This window comes from Pectinophora gossypiella, chromosome 10, assembly GCF_024362695.1.
Source record: "Pectinophora gossypiella chromosome 10, ilPecGoss1.1, whole genome shotgun sequence".
Lineage (NCBI taxonomy): Eukaryota > Metazoa > Arthropoda > Insecta > Lepidoptera > Gelechiidae > Pectinophora > Pectinophora gossypiella.
Window position 1 is genome coordinate 12,357,848 of NC_065413.1, and position 23,592 is coordinate 12,381,439.

Consider the following 23,592-nt stretch of genomic DNA (forward strand, 5'->3'; position numbering starts at 1 on the left):
GCGTTAGTCACTGTTGCTATACTATCGTAAAGTTTATTCACCTACCCTCACGTGACTTTTTATTCAATTACCTTAGACAATTTCTATAAGTGTGAAATACGAAATTCATTTTTTTTTAATACCACTAGGTACATACAATGATAATTGAAATAGTAAAGTATTCAAATATTTTCCAGTAATCCATTCAATACGCATTTCGAAAAGTCAATTCATTTGAAATTCGCTTTTAGGTTTTGATTCATATCGGGAATTAGATAAACGAAGAATATGATAAACCGTCGCGTGTATTGTCTAAGTAACGAATGTGACGGACCAGTATAATTGTTAGCGGCACACAGAGCGCAGGCGGTTAGCTTGTGCTTACAGGCGGCGTGACCGCGCGCCGCATGAGGTGTCGCGGGCGCTGCGGCCGCTGGCGGCTGCGCAGCTCGGGCGGCAGCGCCACCACGTCGCCCACGCCCAGCGGCTCCGGCTTGCGCGTCGCCGTCGCTGCCGCGACGCTCGCTGACCCGACGCCGTTCACCTCCTTCTCCGCCATCCGCCCATACATCTCGTCCACGTGAGCATACTTCATTATCAAGCTCTGAATTTCCTTCCGTCTAGTTTCTCTGTCGCTCAGTATGGCATCCCCGACTGGCGTTTTGTCGTCGTCTTCGTCACTCGAAGGGAAATAAATCTGTTTCTGTCTCCCGACTTCTCTAGTGGGTGACGACGCCGGCGTTTTGGCTAACTTTACTCTCGTAGTCGTTTCGTTTACAGTCTGCTGCAGTGGTGAGACCAAGTCCCGGGCCCCGCCATTTAAGCTGATATCTACCGGCCGGAGCGATAGTTTTCCAGCTTTGGTCTCACTTTTCTCTGCACGAAGAGATCTTCGTTGATGTCTTCTGTATATACTGTCTCTGTCTTTACCGTAGTAAGTGCGATCCCTCAAAGGTATGTCAGTATACCCATTTTTGTATTCGGTCCGGTCATTTTGTTTATGAGTCGACGACAAGCGTCGGTCAGCAGTGTTTCTGTACGGAGTTTTGTCTCTTGTCTTTTCATGTGAGAAGTTGTTTCGCTTAAAGGAACTTTCTCCAAACACAGCAGTGGTTAAACTCCTCATCAAACCTCCTCCTCTGGGCATGGACGGTTCCGGTTCTAATGTTTTATCGCGATCTTCTTTTTTCTTTCTCGCTCTTTCTTTTTTCTCGCTCGCGATTCTATCTAATACTGAAGAATATTTATCTTCTAATCGACTGCGCGTGCTACCTAAGAATATTGTTGTATCGATATTATTGTTGGCTTCCTTGAGAGGGTATCTTTTGGTATAAGGTGATGATTTATTGTCTTTGACGTGTGCTCTGCGGAATGAGTCACTCCGCCCGAGAGCGCTAATACCGGAGGAGCTTACATATACAGGTGATGTGTCGATGCGAGGCTTGGGAGAGCTCAGGTAACTTGAGTACACGCGGTCTTCGTTCAACTTCCTTGCAGAAGGTGCGCTAGCGCCGGATGTGAATGACGCATACGGGGACATACGTCTATTGTTCTCATAGCGTCGTACACTCGCCAAAGTGGAATTTTTGTTAGAAAGTATTTTGTCATCGTAGCGTGTGCGTGCAGCGGTCAGTTTGGAATCAGCGAGCGGGTCCGACTTCTCCGAGGGTCCGCGCCGCGTCAGCCGATTGATAATGCTCGAGTATCCGTCCGAAAGTAACTGAGTGACGCTGGTGGTGGACGAGCGGTTGTACCTGTGCCGGCGCGGGCTCGTCGTGCCGCCGCCGGTCGCTGTCAGGCTGGCCATTGTTTGATCTCTTGTTTAACTTATTTACAACCACTTTTTTATCCAGGATTAATAACACGATATAAATTAAACATTATAAATGTACACTTGTTAAAGTAGCACTTATTAACCGGTTTTCACAATATTTTTGTGCTAAGCCACCGAACATTGGAGTGGACCTATCCCGAGATTGAGAGCGTACCTAAGCGCGAACGAATTTCAGAAAGATCACTAGCGCAGCCGAGTGCGGCCGGTGGTGCCAAGTAATGGTCGCGGACTAAAAATATCGGCAACCCGTGGGAGCGCCCTCCCGCGCACTCCCGACTTCGTGGTACCGGCGTGCGCGCATTTCGTCGCATTACACACTCCTAAACTAAATGTATCTAACAATTTTCTTTTCACGGCTTTTTTTTTAATTGCCTTTTTGTAGGTACCATATTATATTTTTAGTAACTCGGAATTTATCGATTTAGATTTATTTGTTCGCTGGAATGTTCTCCGCCCACCAGATAGCGACACATTTTTTGGCAAACATGTTCAAAAGTTGAATACTGGCTCATTATCGTCATAGGAATTTTGCTTATATCAAGATAGTTATGGGGTTCGACCGACAACTGTGCCGGCAATGTTAGCGAGTGATAGGAAGGAAGTTTAATGACATCGGTGGGGCGTCGGCGTCGCCTTTCTCTGAACGACGAGCTCGAGCGCCAAGACAGTTCTGTCAATAAGCGGCAGGTAATTGGGTCAGTGGAGCGCGCGCGAGCGTGGCACTTCGCCGCTATCGCTAGTCGCCACGACTGGCGACTACTGACGACCACCAGCGAGTCGCAGCGCCTGCGCACGCACATAACACGATATTAACGAGGAAAAAGTAGCATTGTCCGTATCTGATAACGTGATCAGGTCAAATGTTGATCCGATGTTTATGAATAAATTCGCTCGATAATTATAGTTCCGTCTCCTTGTTAACATAGGCACAGTTTATTATTTATTGTTATTTGTCCCGGAAGCGATTAGTGCCTAAAGTTGTTTATTTACGAAACCTACAAAAAGTCTCTAGACCTATGACTAACCGTCATATGCACCAGTAGAACGAACAATGTAAATTTATTCAAATTAGAAGTATCCGATACGTCAATAAAGTGAGACAGCGGATGCGGGTACATAGAAACGCGTGTTACGGCCATGAGTGAGTTCAAATAAATTTATTATAATATTATTTTTTTATACTGAAGTGTTGCATCCGTATAGGGCAATAGGGCTATCTAATCACAGTGGGTTTTTGGGTTATTACGATTAATTTCCTGCCCTCTAATGGAATAATAAACCACCGGGACGCGCAATAGACACATGCATACCCAGTGTCGACTCACGGTTATCGTATTGTAAACATGTCTATTATTTATTTGTCAGTCAGCCGCTCCTCACAACCATACTGCTTTCTCGTTTGATCAAATGTAATTTTATCGTTTCTAGATGGTTTAATGTTGCTTCTGTATTCAGGGTGCATCCATAAACGAAAAATGTAGTAAATCTCACGCTTCACCGTGTGTTCTATCTCTTCAACAAGCATCCGAGGTTTCCTAACGATTATTTCGCGTTCCTTGATAACAATCTAGCATCCATCTTGATAACCAACGTCCGAGGTAATACGCAAATGGGTTTGTAATAAATTTGCCTCGGCGTTGGAACAATAATGTTAGCTGAACTGAACGCTAAGGCTCGAGGCAACGTTTGGCGCAGCGGAAGCCGTTGAAAATATCTAACATTCTATGCATACGATACGACCTCGAGTCGATTGCTTGCATTTGTACTTTCACTGGCATTTTTCAGCAGCGATCGATTTCAGTAAACTATCGACGTTATTACTGCTCCAATAAAATGCTGTTTTAGCTGTTAAATACCATTCACGCACACTGCACTAAACATGAACGTGTAATCGAATGCATATCATTCGCGATTTATTTCACTGATATCAAATGCAAATAACTAAACATACCTCTTCTAGCAGGGGATAGTTAAATTTCACAAAATCACTTATAACTTTTAGTAGCTGATGTGTTTTCATTTTGATCCACAGAGAAAAACAAGTGAGAAAACGGTCACAGATTGAATATTTCATAAACACAGGTGGTTTTTAATGTTGGTCAATGACACTCGAATCGTCGACGAGGGTCTTGTTTAGCGCAGACTATGTACTAGTATTTACGAGTGGAGCGCATGCAATACTGCCAGCTGTTTGTTCGTTCGCAGGGGAGTAAGGTACAGTATCACGGGGTGCAGGTAAAAAGGGCTCTCTCGCGATTGGTCCGCGGACCCCAGCCGCCGCGTCGGCCCCAATTACAGTTATACTAAGAAGTTTAATTGCTAATAAAGCCACGTGAGAATGAGTGAATACTTTAATCCCGAAATTAATAGGTACTAAATTATTTGATTCTAAAGTCCCACTTAACAGTGACATAAATAAGGGTAATGTTGGATGTACGGACACGAGCATTAATATTTATACACTTTGGTACCATGTCACATTAACTTTTTTGACAAATTGAACTGTAAGTCTCACTAAATGTCAAATATGTTAGTACGACAGTCCTAAAGTGGGTACATTATATAGCTCAAGACTGTACTTTCAAGACTGATTTTTAAGACAAAAAAAAACTAACTTTTAAATAATGATAATCACAATATGAAAAGACTGACCTTGCCAGCAAGGAGGCTACACGCACCGTCTACATCGAAAAGGATCTCTGCGAGTACAGAGAGCAGTTTCGAGACGTCGTGCCACTTGCACCCGTGCTCCTTGAGAAACCGCTTGTAAAGCTCGTAAAAGGAGTTTAGTCGGAGGGGCAGCCGCAGCCGCGCGGCTCTAATTGTTAATTCCGCCATTTCACTATATTTATTGTCACGTAAACACTAACAGTTTGTATCAACACAGCATCGGCAGCAGGGGCGGGCGGACACCGCGCGGGTTGACTAACAACTGTAGCGTGTATCGTGATTCCCCCGCGCCGCCACTCAACTGCGACTACACTTAGATCACACAACACTAACGCGAACAAAAAATATTATAATGAATTTAAAATTGTACTCGTAAAATAAATTTGAATTCTAGTAAATGATGAAGTGATAGTTTGGAGACGTTCACGTTCTTTCGACGTACAGCAGGGACTGCGAGGCGTCTGAGCACCATTTTAATTAAACATGGCACAAATGGAGCAAACAATTTGTAATGGCAGCTTTCGGTTCGAACAGGATTTAACTGCGTGCGAGTGAGTCGCGAGCTTCTTTTAATTACAGCAATGCTTGGACACAAGTATGACTGAGCGTTTGTTCTCCAGTAGCACCGACCTACTCGCTATTTAAACATTCCACCAGACGCCGTGTAAATAAAGTAATCGGATATGTTTTCGGTGCGTCAGAATATGTATCAGTTCCAGTTAACTATTATCATTATTGTTGAATGTAATTCCCGGTGTGCCCTATCACTTGCGTGTGGAAGGACCTCATGAATGGTGTACCTAACCTAGTCATTATTGTCAGAGTGAAAAGATATTGACCTAACAAAATATAGCATTCGATCGAAAAGAAATAATTAAAAGATTTATCTTTAAATAATTGTTAAGAATGTATAAAAATTAACGAGTGTCATAGTTACAAAAAAAAGACCACCTTTTGTAACTGAAATGCACAACAGATAATTCTACTATAGAATGCATTAAGGTTTTCCGCCGTGGTTTATCGTGTGCCAAAGGATCGATTACAGTATTTATGTAATTAAAATGGTGAATTAGGCCGTCAGTAATTAGAGGTGGAACGTTCAAAGCTAGCGGCGCAGTATGGGGCATATCGGCAAGGTCGGCCGGAAGGAACTAGGCATTACCAAATAGATAGGTGGGCACCAACAGCGGGTGGTGCGCATTTATCAGGCGGTATCTTGACTTGCCTCGTATTAATGATACGCGATACCAACACCCCACCGTTACGTATTGCGAACTTGACCTCCAACGTTACAATCACACTAACTGCTATCTCCATTACTTCATTTTATCAGTTCTAAGTAACAGATTTAAAAACGACAATAGTAAATACAAGTCAAACTATTAATGACTTCGACAAAAATGATAAAATTGGGACAAATTAGGAGCACGTAATTTAGTAATTATCTTAAAGCGATGCTGATTCAAGGAGACAGTCCTAATTTATTTACAAAATAATTATTTTTAACAAATATTTAAAGAAATATTTGTATTTGGCAGTTGAAAACAACCGATGAATGCCCGTATCTTACTAATCTCTAATTATTTGGTCTTTCTATTGTTCGTATATTTGTAGGTTTATTTTTAAACTGATTGACGTTTGATGCCGATACTACTCTTTCCAGCAGTCTGTTCCATATTTTCACGACTAGGTTTGTGATAAAATATTTGTGTGAGTTGTTATTTGAGAAGCGGGTTTCAAGCTTCAGGCGGTGTCCTCGCAAATGGGAGTTTTTATGCATTGAGAATCTGTTAAAATGACAGGTCCCGGAATATCTGTCATTTTCTAATCCGCCGAAAAAGGATAGAGAAAGGAATAACTTAAAGGTGTCTGTTGTGATCGGAACCAATATTAATATAATGATAATTCAGAAACCGGATTTTTTGTTAATGTATGAAGGACAGAATTGTTTACACAGTTTTGTAATTAGGAAGACGAGTATTGCTCATTAGGCCAGCAAAAAGGTCGCTTGATAAGAAATTGGGAGGGCTACGGTAAATACACGTAGACATTCATTGAATATCACGTGTTAATATTATGTAAACTTATTCAGTTACAGTATAACAAAGCTTAAGTCAATGTTTTGCATGTTTCATTACTTCTAACTTTGTTGTTATCAAATAATCAATTCCTAACTACACCACTTTAACCTATTAACTACTTTAATTAATATGGTGCAGGTAAAATTAAGATAAACTTCATGCATGTCGCGTGAACCTAGTTAACATGAAATAAAAACAGGACCAATTAACCACAACTAGATGTACCTACTTCAATAATAATCATTAATTAAATATGTCGTTAACTTCAACAATCGCAGATCTTCAAGGATCTCCCTATCCATTCATAGGGAAGGCCCGTGCCCCAGCAGTGGGGACGTTAATGGGCTGATGATGATGATGATGAAATATGTCATTACAATATGTAATGATAGAAGTTTGTCACTCATCGAATGTTGGTACAAAGTATGATTCGCCAGTGAATCCGACGGAATCCAGTCACAACGGGTTTCAATCTAACTGTTTGGTTGTAGTACAATTCAAAACAATTGAAACGAACGCCTCTTGATGAGTCCCGATTAGGCAAATATGTTCGCGTGGGTCCGCGGCTCCCGTAACTCAAGTGATGACGACACCGTGTGTCAGATTGCATGCAATATTGCGAATAGAATTGGACTTGCTCCGGGTCAACACCGGTTGCTTTATTTAGCGTCTATATTTCACATACTTACTACGACTAATAAAACTTTGGAGTTTTAATTGATTAAATAACAAAGGAAATCGTTTTACTATAGCGATAGATGACAGTAAGTCTAAGTTATGTTTATTCATAAATTATTTTATGTGGAGGGACTTCCTGTGATGGAGTGGGCGGTGCGAGCCGCGGGCACAGTACCGACGGGTGTTATCAAAACAGCGCGGAACATGTTGGCGATCCTCCTAGGTGAAGGTGATCATGGCGGGACTATTTCTGTGCACATACGTTCTTTTAGCACCGCGTGGCGCCATCTAGTAGCAGCCATGAGAATCGCGAAGCGTGTGCCAGCTGCTGTAACTATTTCTGGCCGTCATACACATTGTTTATTGTCGATAGGTACATAACATTTTTCATTGCTATTTTATGTTGCACAAAAATTGCCGGTCGAAACCGTGCAACTAACGGACTAATTCGATAAATGCGTGTTATAAATTAGACGAGTAGTCATTATAAAACAAAAGCCATGCTATATTTAAAAACAAACGGAATTTCAAGTACTTAGAGTTAGTTCACAAAATGAATCTAGTTTTTTGTATAAAGATTGGTGTAGACGAAGTTCAGGTCTTCATACATTTATTACACTACGTCAGATTTCTATAAATAAATACTATACGACTTCCTCACTGCTCTGCGGCCTTGAGATTTGCTTTAGAAAAGAATTCAAAAAGAAAGAATAATCTACATGAACGGTTATTAAATAAACCCTTGACCTAATAATACACACTAAAATAGATGCGCATTGCTCTCGTTACACGTTTGCTGGCAGCGCAGTGCGCATTGACTTTTGATAGAAGTTTTTAGAACTTATGTTTTAATTGATTATAAGTTTACCTTACAACTTCGTCAACGGTAAATAGAAATTAATTCACACAACTGACCTCGACTTCTTTCGGTTTGAGTTGCGATGTTTGCAAGGGCACTTGAGACACAGGGGGCACGAAAGAACAAGATGGCAAAGGTTCTCCGTCAGTCGCTTGATTACCAAGCTGTTGTGGCGAGGGTTTAACGCTCTTTTGAACATCTGGGGGTCGCACTTCAACATTTTGAACTTGTATCTGTGGTGGAACTTGTGTAACACTGACTTGTGATGTAACTTGTAAATTGTTCGGCACTGGTTCACTAATCGGCGGCGGCTTAGGTGCCAACCAAGCAGACGGCACGGCCGGGGGATGAGGCGGCGACGATATCTTCGATATACTGTTACTGCACTTATCATGGTTTGTGATGCGAGATTCCGATTTTTCATCCGCCTTATAATTATTGTTTTTTGCATTGTCTTGCACAACTGAAGTAACAGCATTTATTACTTGTTGAGGTGAGGATTGAGAGAATCGCGTATTTATTGTGTCATTGCTATTTAGTACCTCATCCTTCGGTATGTTATTAGGAACAGGCGGTAATTTGTCTGATAACCGATCGTGAATTGGAATGGATGGTAACTTACTTAGAGGGACATTCAGCGGTTTGTCATTCGAAGGTACAATAAAAGCTTCTTCACTTTCATTTTGTTCTTTGTCGACTACGTTTGTTAATATGATGCTTGGGGTCGGTTGTTCAGGACAGATTGGCGAACCGTCATCTCTACTTTGAGAGTAATCAGTGCTATCACAGGAGAGTTCATCGAGACTTTGTGCTAGGTCTAGGGCAGAAGCCTCATGATAGTCCGTGGAGCACGGTGACGTATCGTCACTCGTGTCGTCCGCACCTCCGGGTACTTGTGAACTTTTACTACTCGGCATAAATGCCAAACTCGAGGTGACATCATTGCTAATGTCAGCGTTCAATGATTCTTCACTTTGTGTCGATGATTCTCTATTTGTTGTAGATTCTATGCCACTAACTTTTTCTTCTTCACTAACTATATTACTACTAATGACTGAAGGAATTGATGACGTCACAATTTCAGATTGAGAATTTGTTTCATCTTCATTTTGACTAGATTCGTTAAAGTCAGTAACCGTTGCCGCAGAAGCAGAAAAACAAGGAGTGTCAGGAAAGGTTTCAATATTGGCCTGTTCGATTGTTGGTAAACTCATGTACTGTGGTATGGCATATTCAAAGTCTGCCAAGGGCATGTAATGAACACCGTCTTGTTCTCCAACCGGCGCCATGAACTGCGGCGTGTAGTATTCAAACCCAGCATTTTCAGTACCATATGCTGACCATGGATCATTCGCTGGTATTAAAGGCACCCCATCGTAGTATAATTCAGTATTTATGTCTCTATCAATAAGAAGTTCCGGCTTAAATTTCCAAGGCACAAAAGAATCTTCGAATGCTAAATAATTTTCAGGTAACATCACCATACTTTCGTTTATTTGCGATGGATCCATAGCATATGAACCGTCATAAAACGGATTATTAAGCACAAGTGAGGGAGGATGGGGTGGTGCACATTCCATGGTAACTTCCGCTTCAAGAAATAGTCCATACTTCGATAAATCTGGTTCAGATCGTCTTAATTTGTTTATAGGAGCCTGAGCATCGTCGTCAAATCGGGCAGCATAAATATCCGCTAAATCAAAACTCTGAGTACGTCGCAAATAATTATCCGAGGGCAACTGTGGTTCTATCGTGGTGAGTTGACTGTCTAAAACACTGCTTATCACTTGGTCACCATAATGTCCTTCGTAAGTTGGCACGCCCACATTGTTTATTTCTTGCAAAGCATCACCATCGTTTGTTTGTGGTGCGGCAGGGTCAGGCGCAGCATCGAGATAGTGAAGGTCTCGCGCAGCATCGCTGGGCAGCAGCACCACGCTCGGCAGTGAAGGCGGAGGGCCGCAGAAAAGCAAATTGTTGGGCGGCGGCCGCGGTGGCTGGGCAGCCATGATCGCGCGCTGGCCGCCCTAGGCCGGTCGCGATCACTACAAATTCGGTTCGGGCGGCAGAGACGCGCCGGGCGGCCGGCAGAGCTTTGCGACTGACTGAAGGCGTACGAAGTGACGAAGGCGAACACAAATAGAACGGGCGCAAGCGCGAGGAGGTCGCCGTCTCTCGCGCACATCTTCACGGGCGAAGGCGCGCGCGCACGCGCATTCATAAGCCAAACCCGTCCCGCGTGTTATCCCAAACAGGCACGCTGACGTTTACCTCATTATTCAGGTTCCGCACTTTGATTGCGGTAGGTAGATTGTCGTAGTGTATAGCACGTGTGACTAAGATAGATACAGGTTTTCGGGTGGACACGAATAGGTGTGGTGGCGAATGTTGGGTTTCGAATCATACAATCCTTTCATTCATCCTTAAAATAATAATAACATGGCACGGTTGGACTCACCTGTTCAGGGGGTGAACGTGGAGATGAATCGTCGCGGTGGTGCCTCCTCCGTCGGTGTGACGTTGGTGAACGGCGGTGATGTGACCGTTTTGAACGTTCATTTCTCCGTCTCCACGAATGCTCCGAGCTGTGAAATTATCGATCGATAGGCTGTAGGGTTAGTGAATAGGGGAGCGAGCGGTGATGACTTTATACACATATTTCGGTATAAGTTCGAGTGTGTGCGAGGGTTCTTACGTCGGCGAGCGTTCATCTCGGGTCGAGTGCGGGTCAACGAGTTGGTTGAGGTGGTCGTTCGGAGGTAAGCAACAGATACGAAGGAGCGCGCGCACGGAAGCCCAGGGCCCGTGCCCCGTGCCTATTCTTTTGGTTACGCCTATGGTAATATTTTATTATTTCCCTACAGAACGTACGACTACACACGATTAAAGTAAAAAACATAACCCTGCCTTTGCCGGCGCGTACTCGGGGAAAAACTACGCGAATACACTCATAAAAAAGTAATTACGGAAAATTCAGCATAACACTTGAAGCTTAAACAAGTTTTAGATAAGTAAGACTTTAAAGAGTAAGAACAGTAAGGTTTTAATTGTGATCACAGTCATCGTTGGAATAGTGTGATGTTGAATCATCAGCTGATTGCGAAACATGTATGTAAGTTACTAAGTAGCGGCCATGTTTCGGAGGACCCGGCGCGTGCTGCGGTCGCGGACATACTGCCAGCTGTGACAAATCAGCGGCTGCGTTTGCGCACGAGAGACTGCTGATCAATGTTAGATGCTAAAAAACAACCGTCACAGCCTAGCTACAGCACAATCGAAATCTAAACGTCACAATTCGCAATGTCATTCTGAGAAATCACAGCGATAAATCGTTGGGAACCATGATGTTATTCAGTCATACTGTTACCATCATTGACTTGACCTTACAGTTTATAGAAACTTTAAAATGAATTCAATTGATGTTTGCGTTTACGACTCACCAACAATTTCGTAAGTCTTGTGGATACAGAAGCAACAAACTGTCAAATCGCGTGACACTTGCACTTTTCAATTCCATTATAGACTTTATTCCCATAGCGGATGTTTAGTTTCGGAACACTGAAATAGTGATAACGCTCATAGCGGTACGAGTCAAGTTTCTTCCCGAGGCAAACTGAATTTAACCGGAGTCATGTAACAATGCAGAATATAGACGCAGTCACGTCTAATGGAATTAAGTTCAACGTAATTGGTTTACCAAGAGTAAGTAGGTACTAGGTTCATAATACGCAATGTAAGGATGCAGAAATAACCAATTTTGTATAACATAACATCATGTTAGTATAACAATGAATGTATAACTCTCTTACAACTACATTTTGTGTTCTTCATAACACGTAATGACATCTAGCGGCGAGTGGCAGAACTTGTATTCGAACTTGTGCCAAAGGCCATTCATTACCTTTATTACATTTTAGTGAATAGGTAACAAAAATACTTCTTCACACAAGTTATAAAAATATATATTTTTTTTTAAATACAAAATCCGTTTCATGTCCTTTATTTATAATGTGAACAGTTGCTGAAAGAGTAACATATGTATTCACATGCGCTGTGGCGCATGCGCAGGCGGTTCCGTCTGACAAATGACAAACGTAATGTCACATTGTTTAGCTATCGAGAGGTTGAACTTGAGACCACGGCTATAGCCTTCGTGCGAACAAGCCCACATATGATAACTGGTCCAATTAATGTCAGAAGAAACTTTCATAATGTAATTACTTCATTGCTTTGTTGTAATTTTATAAACTATAATAAGAAGCAAAATAAAAATAAAGAAAACAATGCGTCGTGTGATTTCAAAGATTAATTTAGAAACGTTTGTCTTAATGAAAGGACCGCTGATAAGTACCAGATATTAATCCAATAGCATGTCAAAGGTCAGAAACATGTTTTGATTTCTTCGTTGTATGCCTTGCTATTAATAATACAGTAACTATTTTGGTATTACGGCCTACTTGAAATTTAAAGATAACGTTAGCTCAAGATACTACCATTTTGCAACGTTATGAAATCACAAGCAAAATTAACGCTACAATGGACAGCGCGTCATAAATTACCGTTATATTTACCGTTTTCCGTTGTCTACCACAAAATTAAATCTTTTTGTCTAATTTTGACGATCATTCAAATAAATATGACAAGTGTAATACGTTTAAAGAGAACCAATGTTCACGAGCAATTGTTGTGATGACAGTACTGTGTTAGTATTCACAAAGCCGAGCGCGTCACTCGATCCGTTGCGAATAATAAGCACCGGAACATTCACTTTCGACGACCGCCGACGACACCAATTTATCGAATCGGGTCTCATGTTATGTATTCACTACTTCCAAAACCAGCTACCGCGTAGAATTTCTAAAACCAGCGCGACGGGTATTACAAGTCGGCGTCATGTCAACACAAACACGATTCAAAAAAATGTGTATGCAGGCGTAAATTCAATTAGCAGATCGTTATAACTTTCTTATTAACTCGCTCGTATGTAATTTTAATTACTAAACTTATTCCTCCTTACGCTTTCTTTTAATCTAGTTGATCCGAGGCAGTTGGGATCGCGAAGTAGCCTTTAATTACGAGCAAGGCACTGGAAGGTGAAAGCAAACGGCGTAATTCGCAACCGAGAGCTGTGTTCTCGCAACGTACACTTTCTGTTCCGTACGGCGCAATGTTGGCAAGCTTCTCATGATAACGACGCATGTCAACATTAGTAGAAAATGTACGGGAAACGAATGCTAGCATATATGTAAATACAAGAGAAGGAAGTTAAGTCAATAATAATAATTACATATAAGGGCATAATATTTTCTATAATGTTCAATATTTGTAAGTATCTATTACACAAATAAATATGGCCTCATAAGGATGGAATTATATAGCTAATAGAAAATGCTCCTGAGAAAAATGTCACTGAAACAAGGCTTATCCTTCATTAATATAGCGGTATTATTTTTAGAACCACTGAACACGCGTATTTGATTGCATCATCTTTTCCTGTTTGCACTGTAATGATATTTCCTGAATTTATATTTTTGTTTTGTCTGTGTATTATAACAGCGATTTCGCTTATTTTAACATTCTCTTAGGGTGACGTTGTTTTGGCAAGCGCGGGCTGCGTATGAGTCGGTGAAAACTTGCGATAGGCGCAGTGTGACAGGTAAGGAAATCGACACAAACGATAAAGTGCACAAAGGTCAGCGAGCCAGCGGAGCACGCAAAATCGAAGCGAGAGTGGAACGCCTGTGGCACAATGACCATAATCGATTGCTGGTGCACTGCGGCCGGTTACGAAACTGAAAGCCGAGTCTGCACCGTGACGTGGACCCTGTCCGGTCAAGGATCTGCTGCACGGGCCACGCTGCTCACATTCATACTGTTTTTTAATCAACTGAATACCTTGAAAATATCGACATTGAGACACTTAATCAAGTGACGATTGTGTGGATTCGTGGGTTTAAACAATTTCTTGGCTTCTTATATCAAGATTCGGGGTAATGAACGCGAGAACAAAGCTGGTGTGAGCTGAGAATACTTTTTTGTTTTGATTCCCCTTATAGACTACTGACTCATTTATAAAACCAATTTGAAAAAAATCAACGATGTTTTTGGTTTTTTAACAGGAACTACCGGCCCACGTTATGGTTGGCTTACTTCAAAAATTCCAGCCCCACTTTTTGTGTCTAGTTACGATGCTCCAAACATCCCATATTATCCGACATTAACAACCATAAATTGAACACTCGAATGGACGTGTAAGAATCTTTAATTTTTTAGACAATTCGACGCAGATAATTACATCTTGGTAGATTACTTTCAATGTTGATAAAAAGCTGGTTTCCGTTGGATCAAAAATAATCAAAACAAAGACTGGTGCCTTAGGTGTGATTTTGTTTTTAAGAAATGTAACTGAGAATAAATTTTCACACATTTCCCAGCTAAACAGGCAGATTTTTCAGAACAGAGCCGATAATTTGATAAAAGAAAGTTTCAGAACAACATATTATGTCGTAATTATATTTTGTTTCCCATGCGATATGTCCAATGTGTTGAGATAACCATCCACTTGGATCAGATGCATGTGTTATGTGTCTCGAATGTGTGATACGAAAGCGAAAAGCATCTGAATGATCGTCATGCGAAGACAATGAGACGGCGGTCGGTATGGGATCGGGTCGGCCGTCGGGGCGTCGGGCCACTGACAAGGCCGCGCCGGATGAGCGATTACTGTGAACCGTGTCACTGCAGCCGCGGCTAATCGACCGCCGGAGCGCCGCCCGCGCGCCCAGGTCAATGACAACACGCTCTCTAACGTTACACAAAAATACGTTTATGTTACTTCCGTGTTTAGAACGAGTTCGTCTCTCAGTATTGATTATTGAACTGTGCTTGTAATGTGACATTACGTTTAAACGTTTTTATTGGACAAGGCGCCACCGCCTGCTGAATGCATTCGCCCACAACGTGTTTAATTTATATTTATCGTACAAATTTACAACTCAAATCTTATTTCCAGGAAACAACGACCTAATTACTGCTGGCAAAGACGAACGTGTCTTAATAGTCTAAAATCCATTAACCTTAATTGGCGTGAATACGCACGCCGAGCTTGAAATACAGATTTGAGCTATACTTGGTTTTTCTTGTTTTCTACATAATGTACCTAGTTCGCATTATAAGTGTTGACGGATTACATATTCAATCCTACATGTACATTACGTACGAGAGCGACGTGACGAGTGTCGCACTTACACGACCAGTCTCCAGTGAAAGTTGATAACTACGCACTGTCAGGTTTTGACATTTGTCAGATGCTCGCGAGGAGACTGCTAATGCAACCATCGGTATTGGCGACGCAAAGTCGTGACCAAAGTTGAAATCCTCAGTAGCCATTACGAGATAAACAAAACGACTTTACCGTTCACTGTCCGGAAATCATGCTATCCTCTTAGTATCGCTGTTTTTATTTATGTTTCGTTCCCGGGAGACTTAACTGAATGTAAGTACCAGATAAGAAGCTTATTTATTATTTCTGATATCTAGTCGTTTAGTGAGAGCTGGTGGTTGTCGGTTTAAATCTACAATTTCTGCCGTAACACCGTACTTTCTCTGTATAATTTACGGGACTACGCCGAATCCAATAGTCTTATTCCACCAGAGCAGTTTGGTTTTAGAACCAAACACTCCTGCGTTCAACAAGTGCACCGTATTGTTGAACATATCTCCAGTAGATTAAACTTAAAAAAACCTGTCGCTACGGGAGCGCTCTTCTTCGATGTGGCGAAAGCGTTCGACAAAGTCTGGCACAACGGCTTGATCTACAAGCTTTATTCACTGGGAGTGCCAGACCGTCTCGTGCACATCATACGAGACTTCCTCTCAAATCGAACCTTTCGCTACCGCGTAGAAGGGACGCTCTCGTCACCGCACCCGATACATGCCGGAGTCCCACAAGGCTCCGTCCTCTCCCCTTTACTATTTTCATTGTATACTAGTGACATTCCCAAATCCCCTAATACCGAATTAGCTTTATTTGCGGATGATACAGCCATCTATTCTTCGTGCCGTGGTCGAGTTATGATGACCGGAATCCTCCAACGCGCGGCCAATGCCTTGGGCAAGTGGTTTCGCAAATGGAGAATCGAGGTAAACCCGGAGAAAAGTGCAGCGGTGTACTTTTCAAAGGGCTATTATAACACGCCACGGTCACGCCGTCAACTTAAAATCATTAAGATGTTTGGCAAGCCGATCCCTTGGGAGGAGCAAGTCAAATATCTCGGCGTAGTCTTAGATAGACGTCTTACTTTCAAGGCCCATATCAAACGTGTGCGCGATCGCGCCGCGTTTGCAATGGGCCGTCTTCACTGTCTTCTTAACAAGCGAAGTAAATTGTCCCTTAGGAATAAGGTGAAAATCTACACGACTTGCATCCGTCCGATCATGACCTATGCAGGGGTAGTTTTCGCTCATGCGAGTCCCTCTCAAATCCACCGTCTACAGGTAATACAAAATCGTTTCATGCGGAAAGCCACGGGAGCTCCGTGGTTCCTTCGCAATGAAAATCTGCACATTGACCTAGGTCTGCCAACCATTGCCCAATGGCTCAAATTAGCTTCCAAACGTTTTTTCGATTCTGCTCCGCACCACCCAAATCCCCTGGTAGTTGCGGCTTCCGAATACATCCCGCTTAGGGACGGTACTGAAAAGTATCGGCGTCCGAAGGACGTAATATACGATCCCGACGACCCGATTACTCTAGCCATAGAGGCAGCCAATCAGCTCGCGACACCAAACACTTCAGGACCCCGATACCGACCCCGCCGGCGTGGTCGACGATTTCCCTCATTCAGCGCTTATCGCTATCGACCCACTAGGGTCGATTAATTCTTTCAAATATTTTTCCTCTCAGACGACGCCCTGAGCCGAGGTTCGCGCCCAACTGGGCACCCTCAGGCCTGTTGTCTTAAACGTTGTACCGGGTGAGAGCCTTCAGCGCTCCCCATTTGTCCGGCCAAGTAGTTAATGCCATCTGCGGCAAATCTACAATAAGTCACGTTCAAAAAAAAAAAAAAAAAAAAAATCTGTATAATTCTAATAGTAATCTAACAGTGCAATCGTTTTCCAATACTATTATTTAGATAGAGGGGAAGAAAAGGAAACAATGGGTAAGTTCCATTACGTCATAACGCCTACCGAGCAGACAAATCCTTTGCGAGCGAACAAACCAGGACAGGACCTTGAAACATTCACCAAGAGCGAGCGCTATCGAGACGAATCTCTCGGGCTGTCGCGCTACACCGGCCACCCACTGATTTACACTGTTTGTTGTTGTCATGCATAATATCATTGTTATGAAATGAATGCATGATACCAACTACAATAAAAATAGTAAACTTTTTGACGCTGCGAATACTGTAAGCATGATTGGGAGATGCTGAAAATAATGATCCAAATGCTCCGACTCGTTAGTAAACGAGATTTGATATCTTCATTATTGAGTTAAATGGCGGCCGAGGCAATAAGTCGAGAGGAAGCCGCGTGAAGCTACTTTCCTCTCATCTCACTGAGCACTAAGTTGTCTGAATGGCGATAATGAGCGATGAGATTAAGCAACTAGCTTCGGGATGGAATAAAGCGCAACGCGGGTGACTCACGCCGCGTTGTGCAATGCTTTTTGCACAACCGGGCCCGACGGTCGCTGCCTTTATCATACTGAATAATATTCAAGATAAATTAAAGTTTCACGTGACAATTTTCGAATTTACGAATAGGTCAGGGGCAGAAGCGAATAATGTAACTGTAATCAATGTTTGGAGTCAAGTTTGGAGACGCAATGCACTTGAACAGTTAGCGAAAACGTAGCTTTTTTATTACGGCAACAGTAACGGTATTCAGTTTGCTAAATAAAATTTTATTACAACGGCCAAAACTGCACATTAAGATTGTGATATGCTTCAGCAAAGTATGTCGTTCACTTTCGTGTTAAACTGTTAAAACTTAAAAGAAAACACAGCTCGGACCGTTATAAGATTATGTTGAAATCCTATTAAAAATTACACTAAACTTTTTACGAAAGTACACTTCTCATCAAAAAAATCGAAACACTTCCGAATTTTGGTTAAACAAAATAACATTTTACTTAAATTTTAAAACATTAATATTGAAAATTAATTAATACCTTATAATAAATACACACTGTAAAATTAAATTTATTTTTTATTCTTAATACCCATTTATCTGATGAATTACGAAACAAATTTGCAATGTGTTTTGACTTTTTTGATGACAAGTGTAGTTTGAGTAATATAACGTAACAGACAGTACCGGACCGGAATAGAACAGTTAGCTAAACTTGCATAGGTTAATGTATTAGTTTACTATCAATGCACTCTGACGCAAAACCCAGTAGCGCAGTCAATGTACTCTGGCTGGCGATGCACGGAGGCTTTTTTCCTTATTTTAACCGCACACGATACGCTCCCGACTCGAACGTTTGAATTGTAAATAATCTCGGGGGCTCGCAGAACACACGAAATTGTAGGACAGATGGAAGGTGTTAGTAAGGATTGGTTCTAGTTTGTCGGTACATACGATACGCTCCACTCGTGCTCACGCATACTCTTCTGGAACGCAGCGGACTTGGGCGTCCAGGAGTCCATTCCGAGACTCCAGTAAAGGGCCGGCAGCTCGGCCACCTTCACTCCCAGCCGCTCCGCCAGCCTCTGCTCCACTGGGGACTTGGGCCCGCTGGTGAGTAGTCGTTGCTGCTCCTTGCCGCTGCGACGTTCTACACCACCATAGCCGTTCAATTTCTCTCCGTTGCAAGACGTCACGCTTTTGGGGCTATCTGTGCTGAGCAATTTGCTCTTAACGGTCTCTACCTTACCGTAGCTCTTATATTGCGTCGATTCTGTTCCGTTCGCTGTTCGCGAATACTTCAAAGAATCATACGTGTCCCCGTTCAAGCTTGTGTCCTCGACGTTGTTTAAGTTAATATCTCTGTCACCACGTTTAGATGTGGCGTCGTACCCGTTTCGTTTAATGTAACGTTCCTCATGGCTCTGTTGAAGGAAGTTATTTTCAAAACTAGTTTTACATTTAGGAACATTGTTTAAATAGTCGCTGTAACTAATTTCTTTGTGCAATCCTTGTTCACAGCCTTTTTTGAGAGTTTCTTTAATATCTATGCCATTCCCATTCACTCTACTGGTGTAGGCGAAGCTGGCAGTTTGGCCAATATCCAGTCTTTTCTCCATGGCATCGGAGCGGTCTGCGCCCTTGTTCTCGAGTTCATGTTTGACTAGAGCAACGCGCGAGATCTCCTCGCCATTAACACCATTCTTATAATGAGACTTGAGGGCGAAGTCTGCGGCGGTGATGGGTGCGCGGCTCTGCTCCGTGGGCACAGTCCACGTGTCGTGTTTCTTCTTGTCGCTGCTCTTGGAGGACCACGCCTTGGCCAGCGCCGCCTTGAGTGCCTCTCGCCTCTCGTGCACGCTGACCCGCGGGTACTCGTGTATGGGCACTATGGCTGGTGCGTACAGAGTCGAGCGCGGCGTGGCCCGTGTAACGCGGAAACTTCTGAACTCCCTGTTGAACTCCGAATTCAGAGAATAAGCCGGTATTCTCGAAGTCACCATTTTGAGATCAAAATTTCCACTTACAGTAATGCTTAATTTGTTCACAATTAAACTTGTATTATCACTGAGCACACTGAACACATATCGACTCTACCTGCAACGAGGATAAGAAGAAAACGTGTTTAACTAAAAAATTACAGAATAGTATCTCGTGTGTGTATGAAGCTATGATTTGGTGAGCTTATGCAGTGTGTTCGCCAGCGGGTGCGCGCGGCGCGACCTTCGCGGTGGGCGGCGCGCGGACGACGCGCTGGTCAACGAACCGCCGCGCCGACCACTTGCAGCTTGCATAACGCACTCGCGAACCGCCCTGCCTTATCTCCTGTGCAGTTATGCCACCCAGCACCACTACTAATACTCAATAATGCAACGGACGAAAGCGTTCACTTAAATATTTACGAGTTTTGATAATAGAATGTATTAAAGTAAAGATATTGATAAAACGTCAGTCAATCTGTTCGTTTTGTGGAGCAGTTACGCCGTATAAGTGCAACAAGTGTCGCCTTGTGGCGTCCCTAATATGGGTAACGACGTCGCCGCCATATGGCCGCGCGACACATCCTCGGCTGCTCCCGCTGCACCGAGCACCGCAGCCGCCAGCACCGACACTACATACACACTGCACACTATAGTGGGGCAACACATTACGGCTCTTGCGTTATTAACATCATGTGGTTGATGGACAGCTTTCATTCGCGTCTGCATTTAGATTCCGCTGTGTAATATAAATAATACGTGAAAATCTAATGCACATTTAATTAATGCAATCCTTTTAGGCATGATTAAACATTATTCATCCGTGTAGTAAGGCCAACGTGCATTACATATGTATGAACACGTAAGGTTGTATTATTGAATACAATCACATGAGATAACACATTTATAAACAGATTCGCTTTGTTAATATTTCCGTTATAACAACACGAGTTCACTTAGTATAAAGATACGATGTGTAATTTTTAGTTCAACACGTTTTCTAGGCTAAGTTTCGTGACCGAATGCACCCGAGCAATCTGGACAGATTACTGCACCGTCCATCGTACACAGCACACACACGAACGTCTGCGGCGGCTGCAACCCACTTGGAACACGTATCACAATAAGTGTATATAACGAGAGAAACTATCGTGTGTCATTATGTGGCAGCACCGCGATAATAAGGAGCATCGTATGGAGAGCAGCCGCCGGAAGCGAGTGCGTGAGCCGGGTATCGGGCGCCGTGCATACCTTCTCGTAGCGCGCGCGAGAACTGCGTGCGGCGTGCGTGCACCGCTGCGACTATACTAACTACTGGCGAAGGAAGCCGCGCGCCCGCGGCCCGCGAGGACCCCACCGCCGGCGCTCGCCTCTCTCCAGCGCACCACTCATGACTCTAACTCGAGGGTACTACGGGCGGAATCGCACCAGCACGTGCCACAAGCTGCCTCAACACCGTAAGCTTCGAGCTTGTACCCGATCGTGTGCTCTACTCGCCCGAGTTTCGAGTCATCCGCGTGCATACAGAGTGCAATATCTATCTATCTATCTATTAATAGATATGGGGCGCCGCGGCGAAAACAAACTTGAACCATGTGCAAACGTCACAAAACAAATTAATTAAATCTCTCTTTAGATACCATTATTTAACTCCGACAGCGGAAATTTATAAAAATACAAAAATCATGAACATTGAACAGACCTACATATATAAAACTTGCATTCTGATCAGAAAAATTTTAAATAAGGACATCCACACTCATCTCAATTTCACCAAAAAATGACAAATCAGTAATCGCATTCTTAGAAGTGCTAATAACTTAATATTACGGCAACCAAGAACCAACTATGGTAAAAAGAATATATTGTATGAAGGCGCGCAATTATATAATAAAATTCCGAAAGACATAAAAGAGGCCAAATCCATGTCAATCTTCAAAAAGTCCCTAAAAAAGTTTGTGTCAAGCAACTTAAATTAAATCCATAAAAAAAAAACACGTACACCATTTATAATAAGTCTAAAATTAAATAGCTACTACTGACCCAATATATTATATATACATAAATAATTTAAAACGTAATAATATATAACGCTATATCTAACAGCAATTTAAGACATCCATGATACTACTCTCTGTACCAACCGGGCAACCAGTTTATATTGGAATGTGTCCCCGTGATTTAATATGCTGCGAACGCAATGTCTCAACTCAGAATACACTGGTGAAGCAAGCTATGCCATATTCGAATAAAAAATTTTTTTATTGTAGCTCTTATTTATCATATACCCCTCAAAATGCTTTTGTACGTATACTTAGTTTTTAAGTTCTCAAGTAAGTGAATTTGTATTCTTATTGAGAATAAAGATTTCTTTAAACCTAATATCACTTGGGAACTAGTCTCACATAAGACTTCATCCAGCAGGAGTACAACGACAATATTTTGAAATAGCAAAGATTAAATCGTTCGTTCAGAGTATTTTTCGTATGATCAAGAAAGGAAAATGGCTTTAAGTATATAAAACGCAATATGATACGACAACATACGAGACCTACCTACTTAAGTACGTACCTATTAAGAATAATGGACATATTTGGAACTTGTTTATTCTTGGGAGATTTAATATGATTCTGCGATTTTAATGGTGTTAATGAACTTAGTCTCAATGGCATGTTAATTAGAAAGCATCATTTCACTACAATTTCGCTCGACTGTTCTCGATACTAACTTCTCATAAGTTACATTCTTATGCAGTGGCTACATGAAGCGTTCACAATTACGGCGGCTGTCGTCAAGTCGAATTTATTAATTACCGGCGAACAGCCACGCTATCGCCACCCATTCGTGGGTAATTAACGTCTAGACCGCACACACTAGAACCTTACCTATTTATTGTAAAATCATTTCATCATTGTCATAGGTTACCTGAAACAAAAAAAAATATTTTGTTAATAAAGGAAGTTAGTAAACAACTACGTAACAACATTCGTAACACCCTATAAAACATACATTAAAAATACAGCAAGTACAGAAGGTCAGCGTTTCGAAACGTACCGAATTAACCGAAGATAGTTATGTATGCATTTGGGTCACAAAATGTATATTGTTTCGTCATAAACAGTGTTTATAAATGCGGCGTACAGTAATTTACCTGTAGGAAACGGAATTAATATAACGTATGTTTCCAGGTTACCGAATATGGGTGAAAGTTGTGGAATTAATATTGAAAACAAATTGAATTAATAGTCTGCCGATGCTCTGTCATAAATTATTGCGCCTACGTTATGTTACTAAGAAATGTAAAGACTTAAATAAATTCAGACACAACTTGCTTGCGGCTGTAAATAAAAATGAAACTTTGTTTTTGACTGATTTATTATCGGGCGAAAGTGAGACAATCCCATATAGTGAAATAAGAGGTGCAGGATATAATATTTGTTCAGTTGTGATATTATATCCTTGTGTTTGCTTGGCCTAAAAGCATAGATGTCACGAGGTGTGAGCTCAAGCATCCACAACAATTCAAATGTGGTTCGTTTAATATTTATCTATGTGAGAAAACACTAGCGAGACTGGTTATCGTTATTGCTTATTCAGCGGTGATGTGTGTCACTGCCAACGATTATACTCTCGTATGATTTTGTACCCCTTAGGGCTTGAGCTACGCAAAGGCAGCTTGACCTATTTAGACTTAAAATATACCTACTAATATACAACTTATAAAGAAAGGCAAATAGTTCAGTAAATGAATAAATGGAAGATTTCATTTATACACTGCTTTTTTAATAATTATCTTATTTGTAATCAAAAATACTTAGAAACGTTCACTTCATTTAATGAATTAATGCAAACTAACATTCATAAAGTTAATTTTCCTAG

General features: G+C 42.0%; 1 protein-coding gene across 4 annotated transcripts in view; it reads right to left on the bottom strand.

Moving 5' to 3' along the window:
- Positions 1 to 21,082, bottom strand: part of LOC126370036 (dual specificity protein kinase CLK2-like) — a 32,090-nt gene extending 11,008 nt beyond the window's left edge. Inside the window, exons 1-3 of one of the 4 annotated variants that reach the window (XM_050014667.1) lie at positions 20,965 to 21,082; positions 18,689 to 19,831; positions 10,560 to 10,686 (exon numbers count right to left, since the gene is read on the bottom strand). In XM_050014667.1, the coding sequence (XP_049870624.1) occupies positions 10,560 to 10,686; positions 18,689 to 19,737 (1,176 nt within the window). In that variant the 5' untranslated portion in view covers positions 19,738 to 19,831; positions 20,965 to 21,082. Of the gene's footprint in view, positions 1 to 364; positions 4,394 to 8,157; positions 10,500 to 10,559; positions 10,687 to 18,688; positions 19,832 to 20,964 lie in introns of those variants that run through there. The other 3 variants (XM_050014665.1, XM_050014664.1, XM_050014666.1) reach the window with 3 other exon arrangements.
- Positions 21,083 to 23,592: the final 2,510 nt, after the last annotated feature.